General features: G+C 37.9%; 1 protein-coding gene across 1 annotated transcript in view; it reads left to right on the forward strand.

Moving 5' to 3' along the window:
• The first annotated feature begins 241 nt into the window (after positions 1–241).
• Positions 242–23,492, forward strand: part of LOC147570821 (uncharacterized) — a 33,451-nt gene continuing 10,200 nt past the window's right edge. The window contains exons 1-8 of the mRNA XM_086696761.1: positions 242–349; positions 730–771; positions 11,378–11,482; positions 14,629–14,682; positions 15,937–16,041; positions 16,558–16,611; positions 17,749–17,850; positions 20,957–21,010. Of these exons, the coding sequence (XP_086552887.1) occupies positions 274–349; positions 730–771; positions 11,378–11,482; positions 14,629–14,682; positions 15,937–16,041; positions 16,558–16,611; positions 17,749–17,850; positions 20,957–21,010 (592 nt within the window). The 5' untranslated portion in view covers positions 242–273. The remainder of the gene's footprint in view (positions 350–729; positions 772–11,377; positions 11,483–14,628; positions 14,683–15,936; positions 16,042–16,557; positions 16,612–17,748; positions 17,851–20,956; positions 21,011–23,492) is intronic.

Here is a 23,492-nt window from a genome sequence, read left to right on the forward strand (position 1 = left end):
GTGGTGTCTCAGCCTTATTCTGATGTATTGTGTTATGTAAGCTTATCTTCAGTGTGGGATATTTTGGGTATAAATGAATAGATAATTTTAGTCCATTAGTATTTCTCTTTAAAAATTTAAATGTCCTTAGCCTCTTTTTTTTATGATGAAATTGATACCACCATACATTAGGAATTTATATTATATTTTGATTTTTATTTTAATATCCTCGTATCTTTCTCTTTTGTTGGGTTGCAAGATGATGACCATGACCTTGACTCTATTCTTGAAAACATGGCAATCAGACTTACAGCTGAGGAACTTAATGATGTACGAGTTGCTTCAGATGCTTCAGATGTACCAGTTGATGGTGAGTGATTTAGATATCATTATGCCTTCATGAAAATTTGGGTTTTGCAGCTGACATTTTTTATAGGACTTATGTAGCTGAAATAAGAATTATTTTTTCTCTCAATATATTAATCTAAAGTTGATACTTATTCGTTTATTTAACAAATATTTACTGAGCACTATATAGCATGTATTCTGCTCAGTGCCAGAAATACAATGACCACGAAATACAGACATAGTCCTTGACCCAAGGAACTTAATGTCTAGTGTATCACAATTCTTAGTATTCTAGTAGAGGCTGAGAATGTTGCTGGGGCCTCAGTCAGGTTAGTAGTTTTCACAGGAACAAGGGCTTTGGTTTCAGCCAATATGAATGACATTTTTGCCACTTCTATATAGGCATGGATCATCATATCCTTGGACCAGACTTCACGATTCAAGGTCAGTATTGTATGTATTAAATAAAATATTAGGATTGAAGTGTGATGCATCACAAAGTAATCCCCACTTTAAATAAACCAAAAAAGAATATATTTAGCTGAGCACAATCCACTGAGGTCAAGCAATATCACCTAGAAACATTTTACTGAATACTGCCTCTTACCTGAAAAAATATTTTTTTTCACATGATTCATATACTATTTAGTTATGTCTTTGCCATGGGTTTTATACCCTTCTGATAGGGTGAGTTTTTTTTTTCCCCAAAAGATATTTTTATTGAATCATTCCTTAATTTTCAAGTACTACTGTGTACCAATGAAAAACATGTAGTTAGTTTTTTATTTGCTTATTTTCTTTATGCTTTTAAGTTTCCCTGGGACATCTGGAAAAAAATAACTAAGTGGGACTATCAACAATTGCCAGAGGTTATTTTTAGCTTCAGAAACTCACTTGGGGATGTCAGATAAAAGGCAGAATAGGAACCACCGAAAAACTCTCTCCTCCATAAGAGCAATGAGCAAACTGGCAAAAATGGTCAAAATTAACATTTTCAGAACTGGAAATTAACCAAAGGTTTGCTGCAATCTGGGAGGATTTAAGAGAAAAAAGACTGAATCTCAGTAAGAATAGTGAGCTTTGTGATATTTTAATTTGCCCTATTCCCATCCTCTGTCTTACAGCTCCGTAATAGCCTTGAAAAATAACATTTTCTATTTGCAGTGAAAACTAGTAGCCTGGAAACCACTGGAGGGAGCAGAGGGGAACTGGAGCTCTTTCAAAGCCTTATTGCCTAAGAACTGTCATTATTTGGTCTGTTTGGTGGTTCCTTGGAGTGAGGCTTTATATCTGTCTCCCTTTATGTATGAATTAATAAATGAATAATTCATGAGTATGGAAAGATGAATCAAGAGATAAACTGAAAAGAGCAGAAAAGAATAAGAAAAAATAATAATTATTTGGAGTCATAAAGAACTAATAGCAATTACTGCAGTGGTAGAGTAATAATTAGTCAGCAGCCATACTGAAATGCACGCAGTGATTAAGAAAGAAGAGGAGAAAGTATGTTAGTAAAAGACAAGAGATGAGAATTATGGCCTTTACTTCTTTTACTCTTGGTACCTGCATGAGTCTTGTCCCTGCCAGAACAAAGATGAACACAGAGAGCATGAACTGTCCTGTAGAGTTTATGAACTAGTGTGGCATCATAAAATGTTTTTCCTAGACTCCGAGTCCATTTTGCAAATACAAATTGAACCCCAGAAAGCCTGAAATTAAAAATTAAAAATGGACTCAAATAAAATAGTGGAAATACTGGACTCTGCCTTAAGCTTTTTTACAGTATGGGTACTTTATGTTTTCATTCTAAAGCTCTATCATTTTCTGGATCCCAACTAAGTCTTTTTTTTTTTTTTTTTTTTTAACAGCTAATGGGAACTTTGATGTTGGTATCTTAATGGATGGAATGGATGGAATAAAAGCCAAAACAGGTAATAGAATAACAACTAAGAGTAAGATGCTACTAGAAATCTAAGAACCAAATTCTTTCCACTAAATTACAATATAATGCTCTTTCCACATCATGATTGCATGGACTTTTAAAATCTGTCTTACACATCTTATAAAAATGTTTATGTATAAATGCCTACAGTTAGATAATAGATTATCAGAACTTTTAGCAATAAAACTTCAGCGCTCTTTGTTGTTTCCCAAGTCATTATCTGAAATCTCTGCCAATAATTAGCATACCTTCTTTTATGGCGGAAAGCTAAATTCCAGTTTAACACAGTAAAAAGTGAAGGAAAGTTTTGGTAAAGTTAGAGGCGATCTCAAAGCAATAAAAGTGCTGAGAAAACTATTTAGATCAGCAATCTGTATCATTCTAATGCACTGCGAAGTTTATACTCATAATCGCATGCTCTGTTGCCCTGCCTATCATTCAGAGATTATACTAGAAATAACAAGAAACCTCTGTAGGCCCAAAGGCCTATTTTTTAGGCTGGGTCTCTTTTCATTCAGCAGTTAGCTGTAATGCTACAAAGGCAATTTTTTTTTTTTAATTGTGTGGAATCACGACATCATTCACAGTAATACCAGAAGTCTCCCTTCTTTTGCTTTGAAGGAGAGGTTGAGGTCAATGACATGAAAAAAGTTCCAGGAAACATGGGGATAGAACTCAAAGATAAGAAACAGGGAGAGTTGGTGAACAATCTGCCAGTCGATGGTGAGAATTTCTCTAACAATTCTATTTCATATCTAAGTGAAAAAGATTGTCCAAAAAAATCTTTTACAAGGTAATGACTGTTTTCTCTTACGAAGACATACCTACGGGGTCCTCTCATTCTTAGTTGGGAATGAGGTGGCTTTAGTCAGAAATCCTGCGACCATGGTTGAGAAATCCTGGCTATTATTCTTGAATACACTGTGATTCTGAAATTTTAAAATGAGAAGAGGAAAAGGAAGGCATTGAAAAGTATGAAATGGAGATAAATGAGAAATTACAAAGAATAAATGGATGGGAGGGGTTCTGCCTGTTAGAGGGCCAGCAATAAGTGCCTTAGGTGCCAGTGAATGAAGAGTGGCCTTATTTTCTCCGTTTCATATATTTTTTAAAATCATTGAGAGTATATTTGTACTGTATGGAAAGGTAAAGTCTGACTTTGTGAAATGATGGCTTCTCTGTTGCTTAATAACGAATTTTGGTGAGATTTTGATTTGTATGCTTCTTAAAGCTGATACATCTATCAGGATAGGCTGATGGTTGGCACAGAGGCCTTTTTCATTAATTTATTCTAAATCAAAGGATAACTGACATATAACATTAGTTTCGTGTGGACAACATAGCGATTCAACAATTACACACATTATGAAACACCATGGTAAGTGTAGTTGCCTTCTGTTGTCATAGTTATTACATTATCGACTCTGTTCCCTATGCTATACTTTTCATCCCTCTGACTTATTTTCTTTATAACTAGAAGTTTGCACCTCTTAATCTTCTATTTCACCTAATCTCCCACCCACCTCTACTTTGGCAACCACCTGTTCTCTCTATTTATGAGTCTGTTGTTTGTTTGTTATACTTTTTAGATTCCACAAGTAAGCAAAATCATATGATATTTGTATTTCTCTGTCTCACTTACGTCATTTATCATAATAGCCTCCAGGTCCATCCATGTTGTCATTAATGGCAAGATTTCATTCTTTTTTACGGCCGAGTAGTATTCCGTTATGTGTATGTGTACCACCTCTTCTTTATCCATTCATCGGTTAATGGACACCTAGGTTGCTTCCCCGTCTTGGCTATTGTAAGTAATGCTGCAGCAAACAAAACGGCATAGTATCTTGCCAAATTAGCGTTTCCATTTTTTTCTTGTAAATACCCAGAAGTGGAATTACTAGACCATATGGTACTTCTATTTTTAGTTTTTGGAGGAACCTCCTTCCTATTTTCCAGAGTGGCTGCACCAATTTACATTCCCACCAATAGTGCACAAGGGCTCCCTTTTCTCCTCACCTTCACCAGGACTTATTATTTATCTTTTTGATACTACCCATTCTGATTGGTGTGAAGTGATATCTCATTGGGTTTTGATTTGCATTTTCCTGATGATTAGTGATGCTGAGCATCTTTTCATGTGTCTGTGGGCCATCTACATGTCTTCTTTGGAAAAGTCTATTCATGTGCTCTGCCCGTTTTTAAATTGGATTATTTGTCATTTTTCGGTGTTCAGTCGTATGAGTTCTTTGCATATTTTGGATTTTAACCCCTTACTGGATATATCATTTGCAAACACCTTCTCCCATTCAGTAGTTGCCTTTTTGTTTTGTTGATGGTTTCCTTTGCTGTGCAATGAAGGCCTTTAAAGATGAAAATATACATAAGATGTTAAATTTTGATACTTGCCACTTTTCAGATATTTTGATAGCATATTTATGCTTCTTTTAATCCGCCCATACTTTTGCAGACAATGTATGTTCTATCCTGGGGGATAGAGTTCCATAACTTATTGAAAAGTTTATAATTTGTGGCAAAGAAGAAAATAAGTCTAGTCTGAAAAGTGATTAATAAACAAAAAAATTAGTAATGGTTAAAGAAATTTACTCAGAAAAAGATATTTTTCTCTGGGTATCATCCACAAAAAAATCATGCTTATTGGATGGAAGGATGAAATTTGTTATCCCCACTAGTGTATTTCACTGAGTAGCTCACCGATTACCTTTAAAGCTTTCTGCTCTATGGACTGACCAAAGGAAGATATTTTATTCTAACTCTATTATTGAACATATTTTAAATATTTGAACAATGTAGTTAGCTATGTTTTTTGTGCTAGAACTTGTAACTATATATTATCCACGAATTAATAGTTTTGGTCACATTTAAGAGTGACTACATTTTGGTGTTATTTCTTTCAGTTTCCTAGGGGTGAGGATGATTGATATCAACAATCATGTTGATATAACAACAATCACTGTTCTGGAAAACATGAGGTTGAATCTTACAGAAAAGGAACCTAAAAATATGAGACAGAATCTACAAATTAATGCTGCGCATTTAATATAGCATTGAACCACTTGGGAAATCTTGGGCTTAGGAAGTGATGGAAAGACTCTCGAAAGCCACTAATTTGGCACTAAGAAGACATTTTAAAAACTCACAGAACACATCTCTAAATAGAAATGAATGCTATCCTAAAAACTTATATTAAGTTTATTATATCAACAACTTCTTTCACTGTGAATCATAAGTAATGCTGAGGTTTCCACAGGCCACAAAAGGCCAGAGAAGAGTCAGAGGGATAGGGAGCATGGAAGTAAGATGAAAAAGCATCTTAAATTGGAAAATCAAATCTAGGTCTATACCGCAGACATTGAAGTGAAGTACTGGCAATGGTTCAGTGGAAGTGACCTGGGAGTTCAGGAAAATGAGAATGGCTCCTGTTCTTGTCTGTAGCAATGAGATCTGTGGTCTAATAGCCCTAAGGTGCTAAAATATACCTTAGGCACCTTTTGCTGTCTCAAGTTGTCCCAAGATAAGGTGAAAGGCGACAGGTTCTAGTTTTACCCATCCTATTAAATTTTTCCAGATAATTAGAAAAGTCAAATGAGTCTTGGTACTCCTATTTAAAATGTTAAATGATACTATGAAGACATAAATTACACTTTCTCTCTTTTTTCATATCCTTAGCACGGGCTAATTAAGTTAATAATACACAGAAACGAATGCATTTTTAATATTGTAGAAACATTCCATTTTTCTTATTTCCCATCCCTATTGCGTTCCTAAGGTGGGAAGGGTAATGTGGGTAATTTGGACAGCATTCTGGGGGAAATGAGGATTAAGCTCCCAGAAAAGGAACAGAAAAAGCTGACCGAAAACCTGCTACTTAATGGTGAGGATTTTAGAAATAACTGTGTCTTTGAAGGGAGTTAGCGCTTGTGAACACGCATACCAGAATTTCTAAAGCACTCAGAAGATATTTGCAGATCTTAAGGAGGGATTAATTCCTAATGTAAAAGTCCTATTTCTTCATTTTTATAAACTCCAGGGAGCAGAATGAAGTTCTGTTTGTAGTTCATTATTTCATTTAACACTCTCTGAAAAAACTTCCTTTCCCCCATCATCCCTATATCCTCAAAATACTCAGATTTATGTCTTCAGATCAATTTTCCCACTCAAATATTGTGTGTTGTAAGTTTTATAGGACTTTTCTTTCTTTTTAAAGTTTATTTTTGAGAGACAGAGAGAGTGGGGGAGGGTCAGAGAGCGAGGAGAGAGAGAGAGAATCCCAAGCAGGCTCTGCATTGTCAGCACAGAGCCCAACGCAGGACTGAATTCCACGAACCATGAGATCATGACCTGAGCTGAGATCAAGAGTCAGACACTTAACCAACTGAGCCACCCAGGTGCTCCGCTCAAGGAACCTTGTAATCTGTTGCAGTCTGTTCAAGTCTCAGTGACATGGTAGAAAGATGGTTTCATAGACAATGCAGAGATCGAGACCGAAACTTCCCTTATTTTCTTCCAATTTCTTCTTTGTCGTCTCCCCATTCTACCCCCATGTCCTTCTAGTCTGAGGCACCGAATGTCCCTTTTTGGGTTATCATTTACTTTATTGGGACTAATTACAATTTCATTATAGTTAGTAGCTTTATCAAAGGACTCTGTGAATACCCAGAACACCCCAAAACGAAACCCTATATCCTTTAGCTATCACCCTTTTATTCTCTCCCCACCACCCTACGAGCCCTAGGCAACTTACTAATCTATTTTCTGTCCCTATAGATTTACCTATTCTGGACATTTCATATAAGCGGGATAGTATGTAGTCTTTATGATTAGCTTCTTTCACTTAGTATGACGGTTTCAGGTTCATCTATATTGTAGCACGTATCAGTATTCCATTCTTCCTTTTTTCCAATTTATTTATGGTGGTAAGATGCACATAACATAAAGTTTACTACCTTAACCATTTTTAAGTGTCCAGTTCAGTGTTATTAAGCACCTTCACATTTTTTGTGCAATGACTACCACCATCCGTCTCCAGAATTCTTTTCATTTTGTAAAATTAAAACTCTGTATCCATTAGGGGCGCCTGGGTGGCTTGGTCAGTTAGGCGTCCGACTTCGGCTCAGGTCACGATCTCACGGTCCGTGAGTTCGAGCCCCGCGTCGGGCGCTGTGCTGACGGCTCAGAGCCTGGAGCCTGTTTCCGATTCTGTGTCTCCCTCTCTCTCTGCCCCTCCCCCGTTCATGCCTTGTCTCTCTCTGTCTCAAAAGTAAATAACCGTTAAAAACAAAAACAAAAACAAAAACACTTCCCATTCTCCCCTGCCACGAGCCCCTGACAGCCACCCTTCTACTTTCTGTCTGTATGGTTTTGACTAATCTAAATACCTTATATAAGTGGAATCATGCAGTGTCTATTTCCGTGACTCGTTTATGTTACTTACCCTACTGTCCTCATGTTTCATCCAGGTTGTAACATATGTCAAAATTTCCTTCCTTCTTAAGACTGAATAATATTCTACTATAGGTATATATATTCATTCATCCATCAGTGGATACTCGAGTTGCTTCCACATTTTAGTGATGGTGAATATGTTCTGTGAACATGCGTATACAATTTCATTCCTTTTTGTTGCCTAATAACACATTCTGTTGTATGTGTATATGTTGTGTTTATTCACTCATCCTTTGATGGGCATCTGGGTTCTTTCTGCCTTTTGGCTCTAATGAGCATTTCCAAATATATACAAAGTAGGAAGAATAATATAATGAATGATAAGGAATAAAGAATAATAGAATGAACCTAGATTCAACAGTTATGAAGATTCATCTCACTTGCTTCTTATTTATTTATTTAATTCATTTTTGAGAGACAGACAGAGACAGAGCATGAACGGGGAAGAAGCAGAGAGAAGGAGACACAGAATCCAAAGTAGGCTCCAGGCTCTGAGCTGTCAGCACAGAGCCTGACGCGGGGCTCGAATTCACAAACCGCGAGATCCCGACCTGAGCCGAAGTCCAATGCTCAACCGACTGAGCCACCCAGGCGCCCCTCTTATTTATTTCAAAGCAAATTTTCATTTAGTCCTTATATACTTCAGTACACATCTTCTTAAAAGTATGGATTTTTTTGGGCGCCTGGGTGGCGCAGTCGGTTAAGCGTCCGACTTCAGCTCAGGTCACGATCTCGCGGTCCGTGAGTTCGAGCCCCGCGTCGGGCTCTGGGCTGATGGCTCAGAGCCTGGAGCCTGTTTCCGATTCTGTGTCTCCCTCTCTCTCTGCCCCTCCCCCGTTCATGCTCTGTCTCTCTCTGTCCCAAAAATAAATAAAACGTTAAAAAAAAAAATTTTTTTTTAAAAAGTATGGATTTTTTTACATGACTGCAATACCATTATACAGTTTATTTTTAAATTTCCCTTCTTTAAAATATTTTTTACAGTGAGCTTATTCAAATAAAGAACCCAACAAGCTTTACACACTGCATCTATTATGACACTTAAATCTCACGTACTCTACAGCTATTCCTCTACCTTCTTTGTCTTTTCTTTTTAGGCACTGATTTTTTTTTTAGAAACTGGGTTGCCGATCGTCTGGTAGCATTTCTATATACTAAAAAAAGAAAAATTTCCCATCTACTAAATTTACCCGTTTTTGTCTGTTTTCTCATCTCTCGTTTCTCTGTTGTCCGTATTCCTCATAAACCAGGAGTCAGCTCTGATGGCTTAATTATTTTCATCTTCAACATTTTTTGACAAGAATACTTCATAAGTAATACTGTTTATTTCACATTGCATTCCATCGGGAAATACAAATCTAGTTTATCTTTTTGAAAACGGCTCTACAGGTGTCCCAAATCATTTATTTAAAAGTCTGTCACCACATCCTTGAATTTGAGATGCCATCCTAACTATATACTTGATTTCTATGTGCACTTGTCTATTTTGAGAATTTCCATTCTGTTCTATTGGTCTGCTTATTCATGCTCTAAATTGTGTTGAGTATAACAGCTTTATAGTCTTTTGATATGAGTAGACCTAACCCCTCACTCCTCAGCCCTTGTACGCACACACACACACGCACACACACACGCTCCCTTGTCCACCCCGCCCAGTTCTGGCTGTTCTTTATAGAAACATCTTTTTTGTGTGACTTTTAGTAGGAGTGTATTTGTCTTGTTTTTTTTTTTTTTTCTTTCATTTTCCATTTGCTGTGTAACATATTTCCTGGTGAGAAGATTGATTTGTTAGGGTTTGAAAACCACTTGTATTATGAGAGGACTTATCACATGTACGTGTTTACTGTTGTGCCAAGTTTAAATCCCAACATAATGAAGAAATATGAAAGCATATCATGCACCCTTATTTCTTGTTTTCTGTGGTATAGAAATACTGACTACCCTTTCAACTTTAACATCGAAATCTTCCACATTCAATACAGATCCGCGTTATTGTGAGTCAAGATTTAACCACGTGGTGATGTACCCACTTGGCTGTAGCTCCGGCCTCCGTGGGTGCAGACAATGCCATATGCACGGTGTGCACCAGTAAGAGTGCCCCATAGACACCGTGAGCTGCCCACTAGGAAGCTCGGGAAAGACACACCACCGCTACTTGGCACTAAACCAAGGATTGTCCCAAAGGACTTTCCCGCAGCCCTAGATTCACTAGTGGGTAGAGGATGAGTTCCATGTGGTTCAAGGTCCCCTTCATGTTCCCATACAGCTGTCTTGTTTCCTTCCTCCCTCCTTCCTCCTCTTTCCCCCTTCTTTTCATTTCTAAGCATTTTTTTCTCTTTTTCGGCTATCCTGGGTCATTTTGTATTGTTTCCTATCTCCTGCAGATGCAGATACTTTTAGCTTGTTTTCCATTGCTTTACACATAGGAAGCACAATAGTTTTGTAACTTGTGACTGATAACTTCTTTATTTATTTATTTATTTATTTATTTTTTATTTATATATGAAATTTATTGTCAAATTGGCTTCCATACAACACCCAGTGCTCATCCCAAAAGGTGCCCTCCTCAATACCCATCACCCACCCTCTCCTCCCTCCCACCCGCCATCAACCCTTAGTTTGTTCTCAGTTCTCAACAGTCTCTTATGCTTTGGCTCTCTCCCACTCTAACCTCTTTTTTTTTTTTTTTTTTTCCTTCCCCTCCCCCATGGGTTCCTGTTAAGTTTCTCAGGATCCACATAAGAGTGAAACCATATGGTATCTGTCTTTCTCTGTATGGCTTATTTCACTTAGCATCACACTCTCCAGTTCCATCCACGTTGCTACAAAAGGCCAGATTTCATTTTTTCTCATTGTGCCTGATAACTTCTAAATCTAAAGTTTTTATGAGCATGTTGCTGCTGCCTGTTATTTCTGCTTATTCTCTCTCAAGTAGCTTGTTTCGCTCTGTGTTTGATTCTTTTGAGTGTGAGCTATTTTCCTTGGAAAATTATAGAAAGAAACCTTTGAGGGTGAGGATGGAAGCATGTTCCCAAGGAATACTTGCCTTTGCTTCTGCTGGGCACTTGGACAGAATCACCCACACTCCATGAGGTCATCAACATGACAGTTCAAATCCAGATGGAGCAAGTATATTTAGAACAGAAGCAGTACCAGGGCTCTGCTTACCTCCCTAGGTTCCTACTTTTGATGAGGCTTTGCACTAGTAACGTACTCTCTTATCAGCTCTTTAGCACTTTTGAGGAGATGCTTTTTACATTTTATCCAAGATTTCAGTTTCCAGAGGAAGGTTGGTCTGAATAACATCGTCCTCCACATAAATGGAAACAGAACTTGATGATCGATTTTTGTCAGGAGTTGAGGCATCTAATCTGGGAGTTCAGGAAAAAAAAAAACAAAAACCCTCATTGTCAGCCACAGTTTGATTTTACCACTTGCTGTGAAAGATTTGAAAATTGCTCATTCACCTGGAAGATTTCTATTCGAATTCTAACATCCTTATTGACCCCCTTGATATATGTGAATAGACTATATTAAATCTTGTTTTCCCCATGAGACTGATAATCATTAATGCACTATGAGTAATGCGAGTGGTCACATTTTGGAATCAGTGAGTTTTCCCCGTATTCTTTACTTTTTCACAAGGAGAGATTATTGATGTCGATAAAATGGATTCTCCTTTGCAAACTATGGGGATGAACCTTTCAGAAGAGGAAATTAATGATCTGACACGTGACCTACCAGCCGACGGTGAGTATTTAAGATACGTTTGAATCGGTTAATCTGAGCTTCTATAAAAGAATCTCTGAAAACTCTACTTTGGCATTAAGAAGACGGAAAACATGAAAGATGACTCAGACTGGAAGTAAACATGTTTTGCCCCTTGGCATTTTCAGTAACTTCATTTCCACTTGGAGTATGGCCAAGGCCAAGGCCGCTATTAGAACTGAACAAAATTAGAGAGAGACACTGCTGTGGAGGGAAGGGAGTGGGGTGCATTAAATAGAAGAAACTTTAACACAGAAAAAATTTTTAAAAATTATAGAGAAAAGAGAGCAGAGCCCGAAGTGGGAAATTATTTTTAATTTCTTTTAAGTAAGCTCTAGGCCCAGTGTCGAGCTCAGTTCACAACCTGAGATCAAGAGTTGCATGCTTTACCACCTGAGCCAGCCAGGTACCCCTAAGTGGGAGGTTATTAAAATAGCATTTCTGTCTTTGCCTCACCATTTTCAAGGACACGTAGAAAGGCAGAATAGGGGCGTTTGGGTGATTCAGTCTGTTGAGCGTCCAACTCTTGATTTCGGCCCAGGTCATGGTCCCAGGGATGTGGGATCGAGCCCTGCATCCAACTCTGTGCAGAGTGTGGCCTGCTTTGGACTGTCTCTCTCTCTCTGTCTCTCTTTCTCTCTCTCTCTCTCTCTCTGTCTCTCTCGTGCACACGCGCGCTCACTCTCTCTCTCTTAAAAGAAAAAAAAAGCATGATAAAGGAGGAATATGAAGTGTAGGACCTATTTCCTGCACCAAAAGAATAGGACCAAGTTTTCCAGATACCCTTGAGGGGAAAAGGAACAGTAACCACTCAGGCCTGAATGTGTGGAATGTCTGAATGCTCAGCGGCCCCACCTATGCCTCTGCTTACATCCCATCATTCTGAGCTGGATTCCATGGTCCAAGGACTGACTGTTCCCAAAGCTCTAATCTCCCTTGATGGGCTAGAGACAAAGTCTCAAGTTTAGTACATTCTGAATTGGGGCTAAAAGAATTCTCAAGCTAAATAAGCAAATGTTAAATATCAGCCTGAGAACGTTATAGTAGGGCTAAGAAGTATCTGTCTGGAACATGCCTTAACTATCATATAACCTTAGATGAATCAATACTTGCTCATCTTATTAAGGTGCATTTATTCACGTCATTGTGTAAGATAAGCAGTGTACCCTTAAAAATATTTTTGTTAATTCATTTGATTTATTCTCTAATTTTTACCTCTGGTAGTGTACTAGAAGGACCATGCAAGTGGTCTTCACTGTCTTGTTTTCTTTGCTTGCAATGGTGTATCCGTGAATGAGACTAGATATGGAACAATCAGCTTTCATAATAGAAAACTATTTTTTGTCTATTTGAGATTATGGTGGAATTTTTTTTCATATTGCTAAAAAAAGCAGAATTATGGGTGGAAATATAGCAATTATTTGAAACTATCCTCTGGTATTGCCAATGATTTCTGTTCCTTATTTTAAAATAATAATTTCAGATCAACCAACATAATGAAAATCATTGTGAGATTAAAAAGTACACATGAAATAAAATGGACATGTGGAATGATTAATCCTTTTTTCTTTAAATCAGAGTTAGAATTTTTTTTAAGTTAATTTATTTATTTTGAAAGACACAAAGAGAGCGTAAGCGGGGGCTGGGACAAAGAGGGGGGTGGACAGAGGATCCAAAGTGGGCTCTGTGCTGACAGCAGCAAGCTTGATGCAGGCTTGAACTCATGAACCGTGAGATTACGACCTGAACTGAAGTCGGATGCTTAACCGACCGAGCCACCCAGGCACCCCCAGAGTTAAAATTTTTAAGTTATTGCTTATTGGTGATCTGCTCATCTGAAGAGTTACCATCAGTATTGAGCTTAAAAAGAAGTTTTGTGAAAGATTAAGGCTCAAGCATAGAGCCCCAATTATATCATTTGGGACAGAAAGACCCCATTTAGGGCAAAGCTTTTCTCATACTGTGTCTGTCAGGACGGAGATATGAATTTACTGGAGAGGGCAAGATTCAGTTGAAATGGGACCCAAGTTAAATAGCGAATTTTACACCAAATAGGTGTTATCATCTTTGTTTCTGAGAATTTCCGGTGGCCCCGTAAAACTGACACATATCTTCATGCTTTCCTGACCTCACTAATTGGTTTTACTACAGAAATAACTTTTGGAATGTTCTGCCTCAAAAGATCCAGAAGAAAAACAAGGAAGATTCTCGTTTAGCCTAGATTTAGCAACCAATGAATAAATGTATATTTATCCTGCTCACTGTTCTAATACTTGTTATTGTGTACATGTAAGTGTCACACAGCTTCTGCTAAGAGTCACTGCGTACTTCTAATACTTCAGTAAATCTTTTTGAGTTATCCAGGACCTTCATTTGTAAATTTTCCATGGTATAGGGGTTTTTAGATACTGTATACTGTAATTTATTACTTACAATCTAAAATCAGGAATTTTTCAAGTAACTTACCAACAGTGACAGTTTTTTAGGTCGTTTTTCTTTCTTGGCAAAATATAGATCTCAAAAATCATCTATTCGTGAGATATTTCTGTTCTTTACCATATTAATGTCTTTTTAAATATTAATTTGTATGAAATTCAATTTGTCTACTATGTCTACTACGAAAACTATGCAAATCATTAGAGTTGGGAAGTTAAGCTCAAAATGAATATTGCCCTCAAGCAAATCGTACGTCATGCAAATCAAGAGTAAACTGGTCTGCCTGGGTCAGTGAACATGAAAGGAAATAGTAATTAGAATCTCAGTAAAGAAAGAGATCATTTCAAAAGTCCCGTTAAAACAGTGGTGAATAAGATCCCAGTTTTAAATTTTGTTTTCCCTGGCGTGGCCCAAATCATCTTTGGTTTTCCAAAGTGTAAAGCTAAAAACAAAGTCTGATGAAAAGAGGTGACTTTTGAATCTCACACCTTTAGCGTTTTGCCATATGACAATGGATGAAAGCAGTTGTTAAAACGGGCACCTTTATAACAAGCAGAGTGATTATTTTCCATGTCCTTTTGTGCTCCTTGGGGTAGGTGGGGGATAAAAAGTAGCCAATGAATGCCATTGTGCTTCCTGTTTTGCATTTCTCAGTGAATGCCACTATGTATTTGATTTACATTTTCTTACAGTTCATGGGAAGGTTGAAATGAGAACGCACATGGATGGAATGAAACCTTTTACAGGTAAATAAGAGACTGTCACTTTTGTCCTGGAAAATATTTTGCTCACAGGGATGGATGATCAAAAACAGTTTGGGGAAGGGGGTCAAAATGCCACAAAGCTCTCTTACTATAAGTCACCTTTTTCTCAATTCTGCTTTCACTTGGTTGAGGTACCAAACTTTGACTATTTTCCAGAGTTCTAAGGAAGTTGATTCTGATAGTTCTTTCTCACTCATTGTGTTCCGGTGGAAGGATAGTTTCATGAAGCAACCCACTCACTGCTCAGCTGTTTTTGCCAATGTCGCTCAATCTTTCAATAAGAAATTACTTTTAAGTAGATCTAGAGGATACAATGTTAAGTGAAATAAATCAGCCAGAAAAAGACAAATACCGTTTGATTTCACTCATGTGGAATTTAAGAAACAAAGGAATGGGGTGCCCGGGTGGCTCAGTCAATTAAGCATCCGACTTCGACTCAGGTCACGATCTCATGGTTCATGAATTTGAGCCCCTCATTGGGCTCTGTGCTGACAGCTCTGAGCCTGGAGCTGCTTCAGCTTCTGTGTCTCCCTCTCTTTCTCTGCCCCTCCCCCACTCACGCTCTGTATTCTCTCTCTCTCTCTCTCTCTCTCTCTCTCTCTCTCTCTCTCACAAATGAATAAACATTAAAAAAAATTTAAAAAACAAACAAACAAAAAAAAAAAAAAACAGAAACACAAACCAAAAAAAAACTAGACTCTGAACTATAGAGACCACATTGTTGCCAGAAGGGAGGTGGGGGAGGGGATGAGTGAAATAAATTGATGGGATTAAGAGTTCATTTGTTATCATGAGCACCGATTAAGGTCTAGAGTTGTGGAATCATTATATTGTGCATTGTACACTTATTCCAGTTACATTGTAAAGCCCTGACAGGATCAAATTATTGTCATTATGAAGAAAAAAGTCACATTATTCAGAGACAAGAATAAATACAATAAATGATAGCTGAATTTATACTATTTTCATCTAGTATCTTAATTTGCTGGCCAATTATAAAACAAATTTGTTCTCAGCAGGGCAGACTTGTTCCCAGAAATAAAAGACCTTCCTTTTGTAAACACTAAGGGGTTATGTTCTATTATGTGACTTCCCCATAATTCTGTGTAGACGTGTCTCATTGTCCCCTTCCATTTCCTCAAATGGGGGGGGGGGGATGCATTATAATGAGAATGAATTTTTCACCATTTCATGGAATGATTATTCTCAGACATTAATGTTCTTGTATTTTCAAAGGAAAAAAGGTTCATGTCAGTGATCTGGAGAAAGTTCTGGGAAGCATGGGGATCGAGCTCACAGCTGAGGAGCTTAAAAAGCTGCAGGAAACTCTGCCAATTGATGGTGAGCTATACAGAAGCCACAAAGACTTTCTAGGGAACTTGGTTTTGTGGCCCGTGTGAACAATTTAAAATTTTTACCTGTCGAGGGCTTTCTGAAAAATCCTGAAATTGATTAGGAAAAGGCATTGTCATTTGGATTTAGTCTGCAGTTTACCAAACCCTTCAGCCATAGCTTTGCCATCTGAGTGTCAGGTAGTTGATCAGCCTATATCCTCAGGAAGAAAAGGAAGGAAACTGGAGGGGACGAGGAAAAGAAATAAAAGGGGAAGTGAACAGAAAAAGGAAAGGTGTGATTGTTTCAACAGAATAGTGTTTCCCTCAGCTGTCAGTCTCCTACTTGCCAGAAAATATATATATTTGTCACACTGAGACAGTTTTCTTTTCCATAACTTCTTTTTAAATTTAATACTGAGACAGAACACATGTCCCACTCAGTTACAGTTGTTTTACTGAAGTTATAAGTAAGTGGATGTTCATACCATTTCCCTTCTGACATGAATTGTTCCTTTTCCTATAGCTGCTGGAAACGTATTTCAGAATGCAATGCTGGATGGGGTGAAATCCACTCAGGGTAGGTTAAAAGCCTGATAAGAAAGGCAGAGACATCTGAAATCTTCAAGGTTCACATTTATCATTTAGACAGCGTCCTGTCTAGCTTCCTATGTATAGATCACTTAGTTACTTTCTTTCATTTTAAGTTTGTTTATTTACTTTGAGAGAGAAAGATGGTAAGTGGGGGAGTGCAGAGAGAGAGAGAGAGAGAAGGGGAATCCCAAGCAGGCCCTGCACTGACAGTGCAGAGCCGGACGCAGGGCTTGAACTCCCCGTCGCTGAGATCACGACCCGAGCTGAAATCAAGAGTCGGATGCTTAACCGACCGAGCCACCTAGGCACCCCAGTTACTTAGTTACTTTCGTCATCGTAATATTTTACGCTATCATGTCTCAATCCATCTTGCTAGGAATCCATACTCACAACCCCAAAAACCTAATCATACACAGCAAATTATGAAGAAAAGAATTACCGAATTTTTAGGGAGTTGTGTAAGGAAAGCTTGTTATGAAGGAAGATTGAAGGCACATCCATAGAAACAAAAAGTAGGTTAGGGTTGCGGGGGGCTGGGTGGAGAGGGGAGTGGGGAGTGACTACTTAATATGTATGGGCTCTCCTTTGGGGATGATGAAAATGTTTTGGAACTGGAAGTGATATTTGTACAACATTGTGAATATGTACCAAATTCCACTGAGGTGTTCACTTTAAAATGATTGATTTTATCTAAAAAAGTGCTAAGATTCTGCTTGTTTTTAAGGTTACCTTATGATCGTCACTCTGTTTTAATATTAGTTAGTTAATAAATTAGTGAGGTCCTATCATCAAAGCTCATTCCTATTCTCTCTAATATTGGTTATAATCAAATCACGTAGCCTATCCCTTCATGAGCTGTTTATAATACAGGCTTCCATTCAAGGTTTAAAGGACGAATTACTAATTCTGATTTTTCTGTTGATTATTTAATGCTCTTAGACATGTTAAATGGGAGTTCATACAGAAAAGTAATAATCACAGAAGTACATTTTCTCTTTTGTTTTTTATTGTAATAATGACAAAGTATATATATTCAGATAACAATTCGCATTCACAAATATATTTCTAATATTTTAAACTCATTTTTTTTTTCATGTTTCGTTCCTGTATGTTTCCTAAGCAGGCAGAGTTAAGGTGAATACCCTGGACACTGTCCTGGAAAACTTGGGAATCAAGCTCACACAAAGGGAACACGAAGATGTGACAGAAAATCTACCACTTACCGGTGCGTGTTTCACATACTACTGTATCTTACAGGAGACTTTCTGCACTTGTACATGAGTGTGTCCATAATTAGTTTTACCTAGTATCAAAATGACATTTTTGCAAAGCTTAGAGAAGAAACTAGGCTTCTCTTCATTTCTATAAGCCCCATATCTTTAACCTCTTCTCTTTTGGATTCCAGGCATCACACACAGAACTATTATAACTACTTTCTGATCCAGTAATGAATTTACAAGGAGCAAAATGAATCTCATAGGCTGGCGAATAGAAAGGAAGGAAGAAAAATATGACTAATTTCCGTATTATTAGTATCCCTCAAATAGTTGTGTCCTAAGCCCATTAATCACTTTAACTTTTACAATTCCGTGTTACAATTCTCAGTGGACAGTGTTATCCACACTCCTATTTCCAAGTGTCATTATATGCTGAAAACTTCTAGATGTTTTTCTGCAGCCCAAATTCCTCCCCAAATATGGGTTGGGTAAAACCACATCCAGATTCCTGTTGGGTTGTATCTGCCAAATTCATTCTTGCTCAGCAAAGCCTCAGATCTTAAATTCACTATATTTAAAAATACCTACCCCAAACTATCTCCTAATTATACATTCCCTTTCTCAGCTGGTGGCACCATCATGTTCTTAGTAAAACAAATTTAAAAATTGACATTTTTCAGGGCACCTGGGTGGCTCAGTCGGTTAAGCCTCCAACTTTGGTTTAGGTCATGATCTCGCTGTCCACGAGTTCGAGTCCCGTGCTGGGCTCTGTGCTGACAGCTCAGAGCCTACAGCCTGCTTCAGATTCTGTGTGTGTCTCTCTCTCTGCCCCTCCCCCAATTGTTCGTTTTCTCTTTCTCTCTCTCTCAAAAAATAAATAAATATTAAAAAAAAACCGAATTGGTATTTTTCACTGCAACTTTTCCTTAGTGCCACATCTCATTGAATACCAAGTCCTACCAATTAGGAGTGCTGACTATTTCATACATCTGTGATCTGACCCTTGCTTTCCTTTTAGCTTTATCTTACATTATTTCCTGCTTCCACATTGCCCTATAACACTGAGGTGTCTGAACCATAGTATTGGATATAGGCAAGATTCTTATATAGTCGGCTCTCCACCCTGTTGCAAAGCAGTAGCTATAAATGGATGAATTTTAGCGGGAGCATCTCCTGATTTTATCATTTGCTGTATGTCAACCCAACTACTCTATTACAGTATGTTTACTTGTCCGTCTCACCCCAGAAACTGACTTGTTCAGAAATTATATTAAATTTATTATTAAATATATTTTAATCTTTAGTGCCTCATATGGTGCCTGAAATTTAGTAGATAATTCATAAAATTTTCTTCAATTAATATACAGATCTTCTTTGTTATTTAATGCTTATACCATGGCATCTGATTTGATTATCCAATTGTCCTTTTCCACATACTCTCCAACTCCTAGAACAAAAATACTTAGGCATATTTCACCAGCCAATTCTTGCCCATAAAATTAATCTCAAAGTTTACCTTTCCCAGAGCTCCCTGATCCATGGAATTCACTTTATTTACTCTTCCTCTTAGTTTAAAATTCATCCTATTCACACATATATTATTATACACTTAGCATATTGTATAAAAAGGGAGTGTCTTTATATCACTCTTCTTTGTTTATGAACTGTGATTTTCTTGTAAGTAGAAACCATACGTACATCATCTTATATTTAGAGGCAATAAATATTGAAGAATGAATGGAATGATGGAATAATTAGACTAAACAAATGAAAAACAGTGAAAAATACAAATAATTCAAAGTGACAGAAAGTCTTCAAGAGGAACGTCAAATATAGGCTGGCCTTCTAACACTTCATTTGAGCAGTACATAACCAAAGGGCTCCAAATCATTGGTATAAATGTTATCAAAGCAAAAAGACAATTGCCTAATCATCACTCATGCAGTTTTCTGCTTTCCAAAGAAGGTTTGGCAGAAATTATACTCATTTTGAAACAACCAGCAACATCCTGGCCAATTTCAGTGGCATACAAGGGAATACTTGTTCATACTCAGCACACGGGTGCAAACTTGGCCTTCTCTTGAACCCCCCCCTCAGAACCATCCTCATTCCAAGTTATTCCCAATAAGGCATAATATTCTTCTAAAGTTTATTGCTTTTTTTTTTATGACTCGTTACCCTTTAAAAAAAAAAATAATTCCTAGTGTTACACAAGGACTTCATGAAGCCTTAGGACATAGGAGAGCAAGTCTACACATTCAACTCATCATGTAGAATTTTTTTTTTTCAACGTTTATTTATTTTTGGGACAGAGAGAGACAGAGCATGAACGGGGGAGAGGCAGAGAGAGAGGGAGACACAGAATCGGAAACAGGCTCCAGGCTCTGAGCCATCAGCCCAGAGCCTGACGCGGGGCTCGAACTCACGGACCGTGAGATCGTGACCTGGCTGAAGTCGGACACTTAACCGACTGCGCCACCCAGGCGCCCCATAGAATTTTTATTAACCCATTAGCTTTCAGTGAACTGTTGAATCCCCTTTGTGACTAGTTATGATGTTACCACAAGTCCTTTCAGTTTGGAGACTCTCTGAAATATCTACCCGTCTTTTAGGGTTAAAGAGAAATACATACCTATCTTTACACACAAGTATATGTAGTGTTAATAGAAGAAACAGGTCACCAATTTGTGTGATCAAAAATCCCAAGATAGTTGTGATAGACACAGAAACTAGAGAAAGACAAATTGGGAAAAGGTAAGAAGACAAGAAAGGTGGTCCCCAAAGACTCCTCTGACAAATGTGGCTGAACCAAAGCTGATAAATGGCTACACAGCCAAATAAGTCACTGGGACCTTTCACCCTGCCAGTAAGATGGAGAGCAGCCTTCAAATTCAAGAGGTACATTCAAGACTCCATTTCGTCCAAGAGATAAAGACTCTCCCTCAACTAATGTGGAGTTAATTCTTTAAATCCAGGGTTTATATCCTTATAGTTGAGTCAGATAAAGCAGTGGAGCTAATGAACTTCGATCTCTTATTTCCCAATTTACCCTATTTTTTGTCTGTTTATATATGGCTCTCTGGCCTTATTACCTTATTTTGGCTTTCCTTGTAGCTAACGGGAAGGTTGAGCTCAGCACATTGATGGATGCAGTGGCCACTGTTACAGGTTAGTGAACAATTACTGTGACTCTAAGCTCCTAATTCGTACATTAAGTTATATTTTAATGCTCTATTCCAACTCTCCCATCACTACCTTTTTACTCTGCCATTTTACCATTTTATTGGGGAAGTGTTTCTACTTTAATTGTCTAAACTACGGGTTGGCAAACTCTGACCCTTGGGCCAAATCTGCTTCCGTTTGTGTAAACGATTTCATTGGAACACATCCAGCCCATTAGTTTGTGCGTTATTTATGGCTGCTTTTACCATACAAAGGTGGAGCTGAGTAGTTGTGACAGAGATCATAAGTCCTACAAAACCTAGAATATTTTCTATTGTTTATAAACTTTTATAGAAAAGTTGGCTGACTCCTAGCCTAGAGTTTAACTTCAGAGTGATCTTACATCCTAGATTGTTATGGTTTACCACTGAGGGAGATTAATTTTAACGAATTATTATTTTTTTTTTTTTTTAATTTTTTTTTTTTTTCAACGTTTATTTATTTTTGGGACAGAGAGAGACAGAGCATGAACGGGGGAGGGGCAGAGAGAGAGGGAGACACAGAATCGGAAACAGGCTCCAGGCTCCGAGCCATCAGCCCAGAGCCCGACGCGGGGCTCGAACTCACGGACCGCGAGATCGTGACCTGGCTGAAGTCGGACGCTTAACCGACTGCGCCACCCAGGCGCCCCTAACGAATTATTTTTAATACCCTCTTTTACTCCAAGTAGTCCTTGTATACGTGATAAATTGTATGGAATTTTAACTTTTGATATTTACACTATATACTGAAGTGCAATGCTTGATAAAAAATTCTTGATCCTCTGAGGTTTCTTCCAAACAGTACTTTGATATGCATAATCTGAGTGTCAAGGGAAACAGACTTTCTGCAATTGTAGCCTCAAAGTACTAGCCCAGAGTACGCAGGACAGAAAGGCTGATGGACCCAGTTAAAATGTTTGAGTCACACAGTATTAAATCATTTAAAAACACACAGCAAAAAAAAAATAATAATAAAATAAAATAAAATAAAATAAAATAAAAACACACAGCAAAAATGGGGCAGAAATATGGAATACATTAACAAATTCAGGGTAGAGTGAATGGAAGGACTACACTACTTGAATCTAAGGTGTGTGATGTGCATAATAAGTTTTGTGTCTCTCTCTGTTCAGCAGCATTAGTTTTTCCTGCTGCTGATGTGGTTATAAGGACCAGAATTGAGATTCAAGCAGATGGACCACAGATGGAAAGTGCTCTAGCCTGTGACACAAACTCTTTCAGAAAGACTCAGGGTTAGGGGCACCTGGGTGGCTCAGTCAGTTGAGCATCTGACTCTTGACTTTGTATCAGGTCATGATCTCACAGTTCGTGAGATCGAGCCCCATGTCAGGCTCTGCACTGACAGCACAGAGCCTGCATGGGATTCTCTCTCTCTCTCTCTCTCTCTCTCAGTCTCTCTGCCCCCTCCCCCACTCTATCTCAAAGTAAATAAACTTAAAAAAACAAAAACAAAAACAAAAAAAGAAAGACACAAGGACAAGTACCTGTTGTTAATAGTTGTAGTTTGCCATTAAGGCCATCAAAGAGCCATAGGTTTTGTGTTCCTTGAGCAGAGGACACAGAAGACCTAAAAATGGTGTCACCAATGGATTGCCAAATTAGAGTCATTTGAACAAGTGTCATAAATCTTTACCACATCTTGAATATTTGGTGCCTCAAGCAATGTTAGAGTATCACAAATATTTAGCGCTTCTTATACATTTAGTCTAACATGTATTTAGTGAACATGTTCTCCATGTGCATGTAATGCCTCATGAGTATTAAATATTGCTCAGTTCTTTCATTCCCTTCTATCTAACTTACATACCCTTTACTTAAAAACTACTTGTCTGTACTGCAAAACATCTTTTTTTTTTTTTAATTTTTTTTTTTTCAACGTTTATTTATTTTTGGGACAGAGAGAGACAGAGCATGAACGGGGGAGGGGCAGAGAGAGAGGGAGACACAGAATCGGAAACAGGCTCCAGGCTCTGAGCCATCAGCCCAGAGCCTGACGCGGGGCTCGAACTCACGGACCGTGAGATCGTGACCTGGCTGAAGTCGGACGCTTAACCGACTGCGCCACCCAGGCGCCCCATGTACTGCAAAACATCTTAAAAGATGTAGCCCATGTTTTGTAAACTACAAACTTGAACTAATGTACTTACTTCACTTGTGTAATAGAATTAAATGTTCTCAAAGGCAAATGCACATTATGCTGAATTAACATATTAAGCAGTGAAGTAAAACCAGACACAACACTCATAATTAAGGTAATAACAGAGACACTGAATTTTAAATGTCTGTGATATTTTAAATAACTTGGAATCCCCCAAGCCACTTACATCTTGCTTAGATTGCTTTACTCAAAAAAAAAAAATTGCTTTACTCCATAATTATAGATATTGAATTTTTTGAGTAAAGGTAACAATTCTGTTTCCATGATG

Source organism: Puma concolor, unplaced genomic scaffold, assembly GCF_028749965.1.
Source record: "Puma concolor isolate L17-30 unplaced genomic scaffold, mPumCon1.1.hap2 unalloc_scaffold_91, whole genome shotgun sequence".
In the NCBI taxonomy this organism is placed as follows: domain Eukaryota; kingdom Metazoa; phylum Chordata; class Mammalia; order Carnivora; family Felidae; genus Puma; species Puma concolor.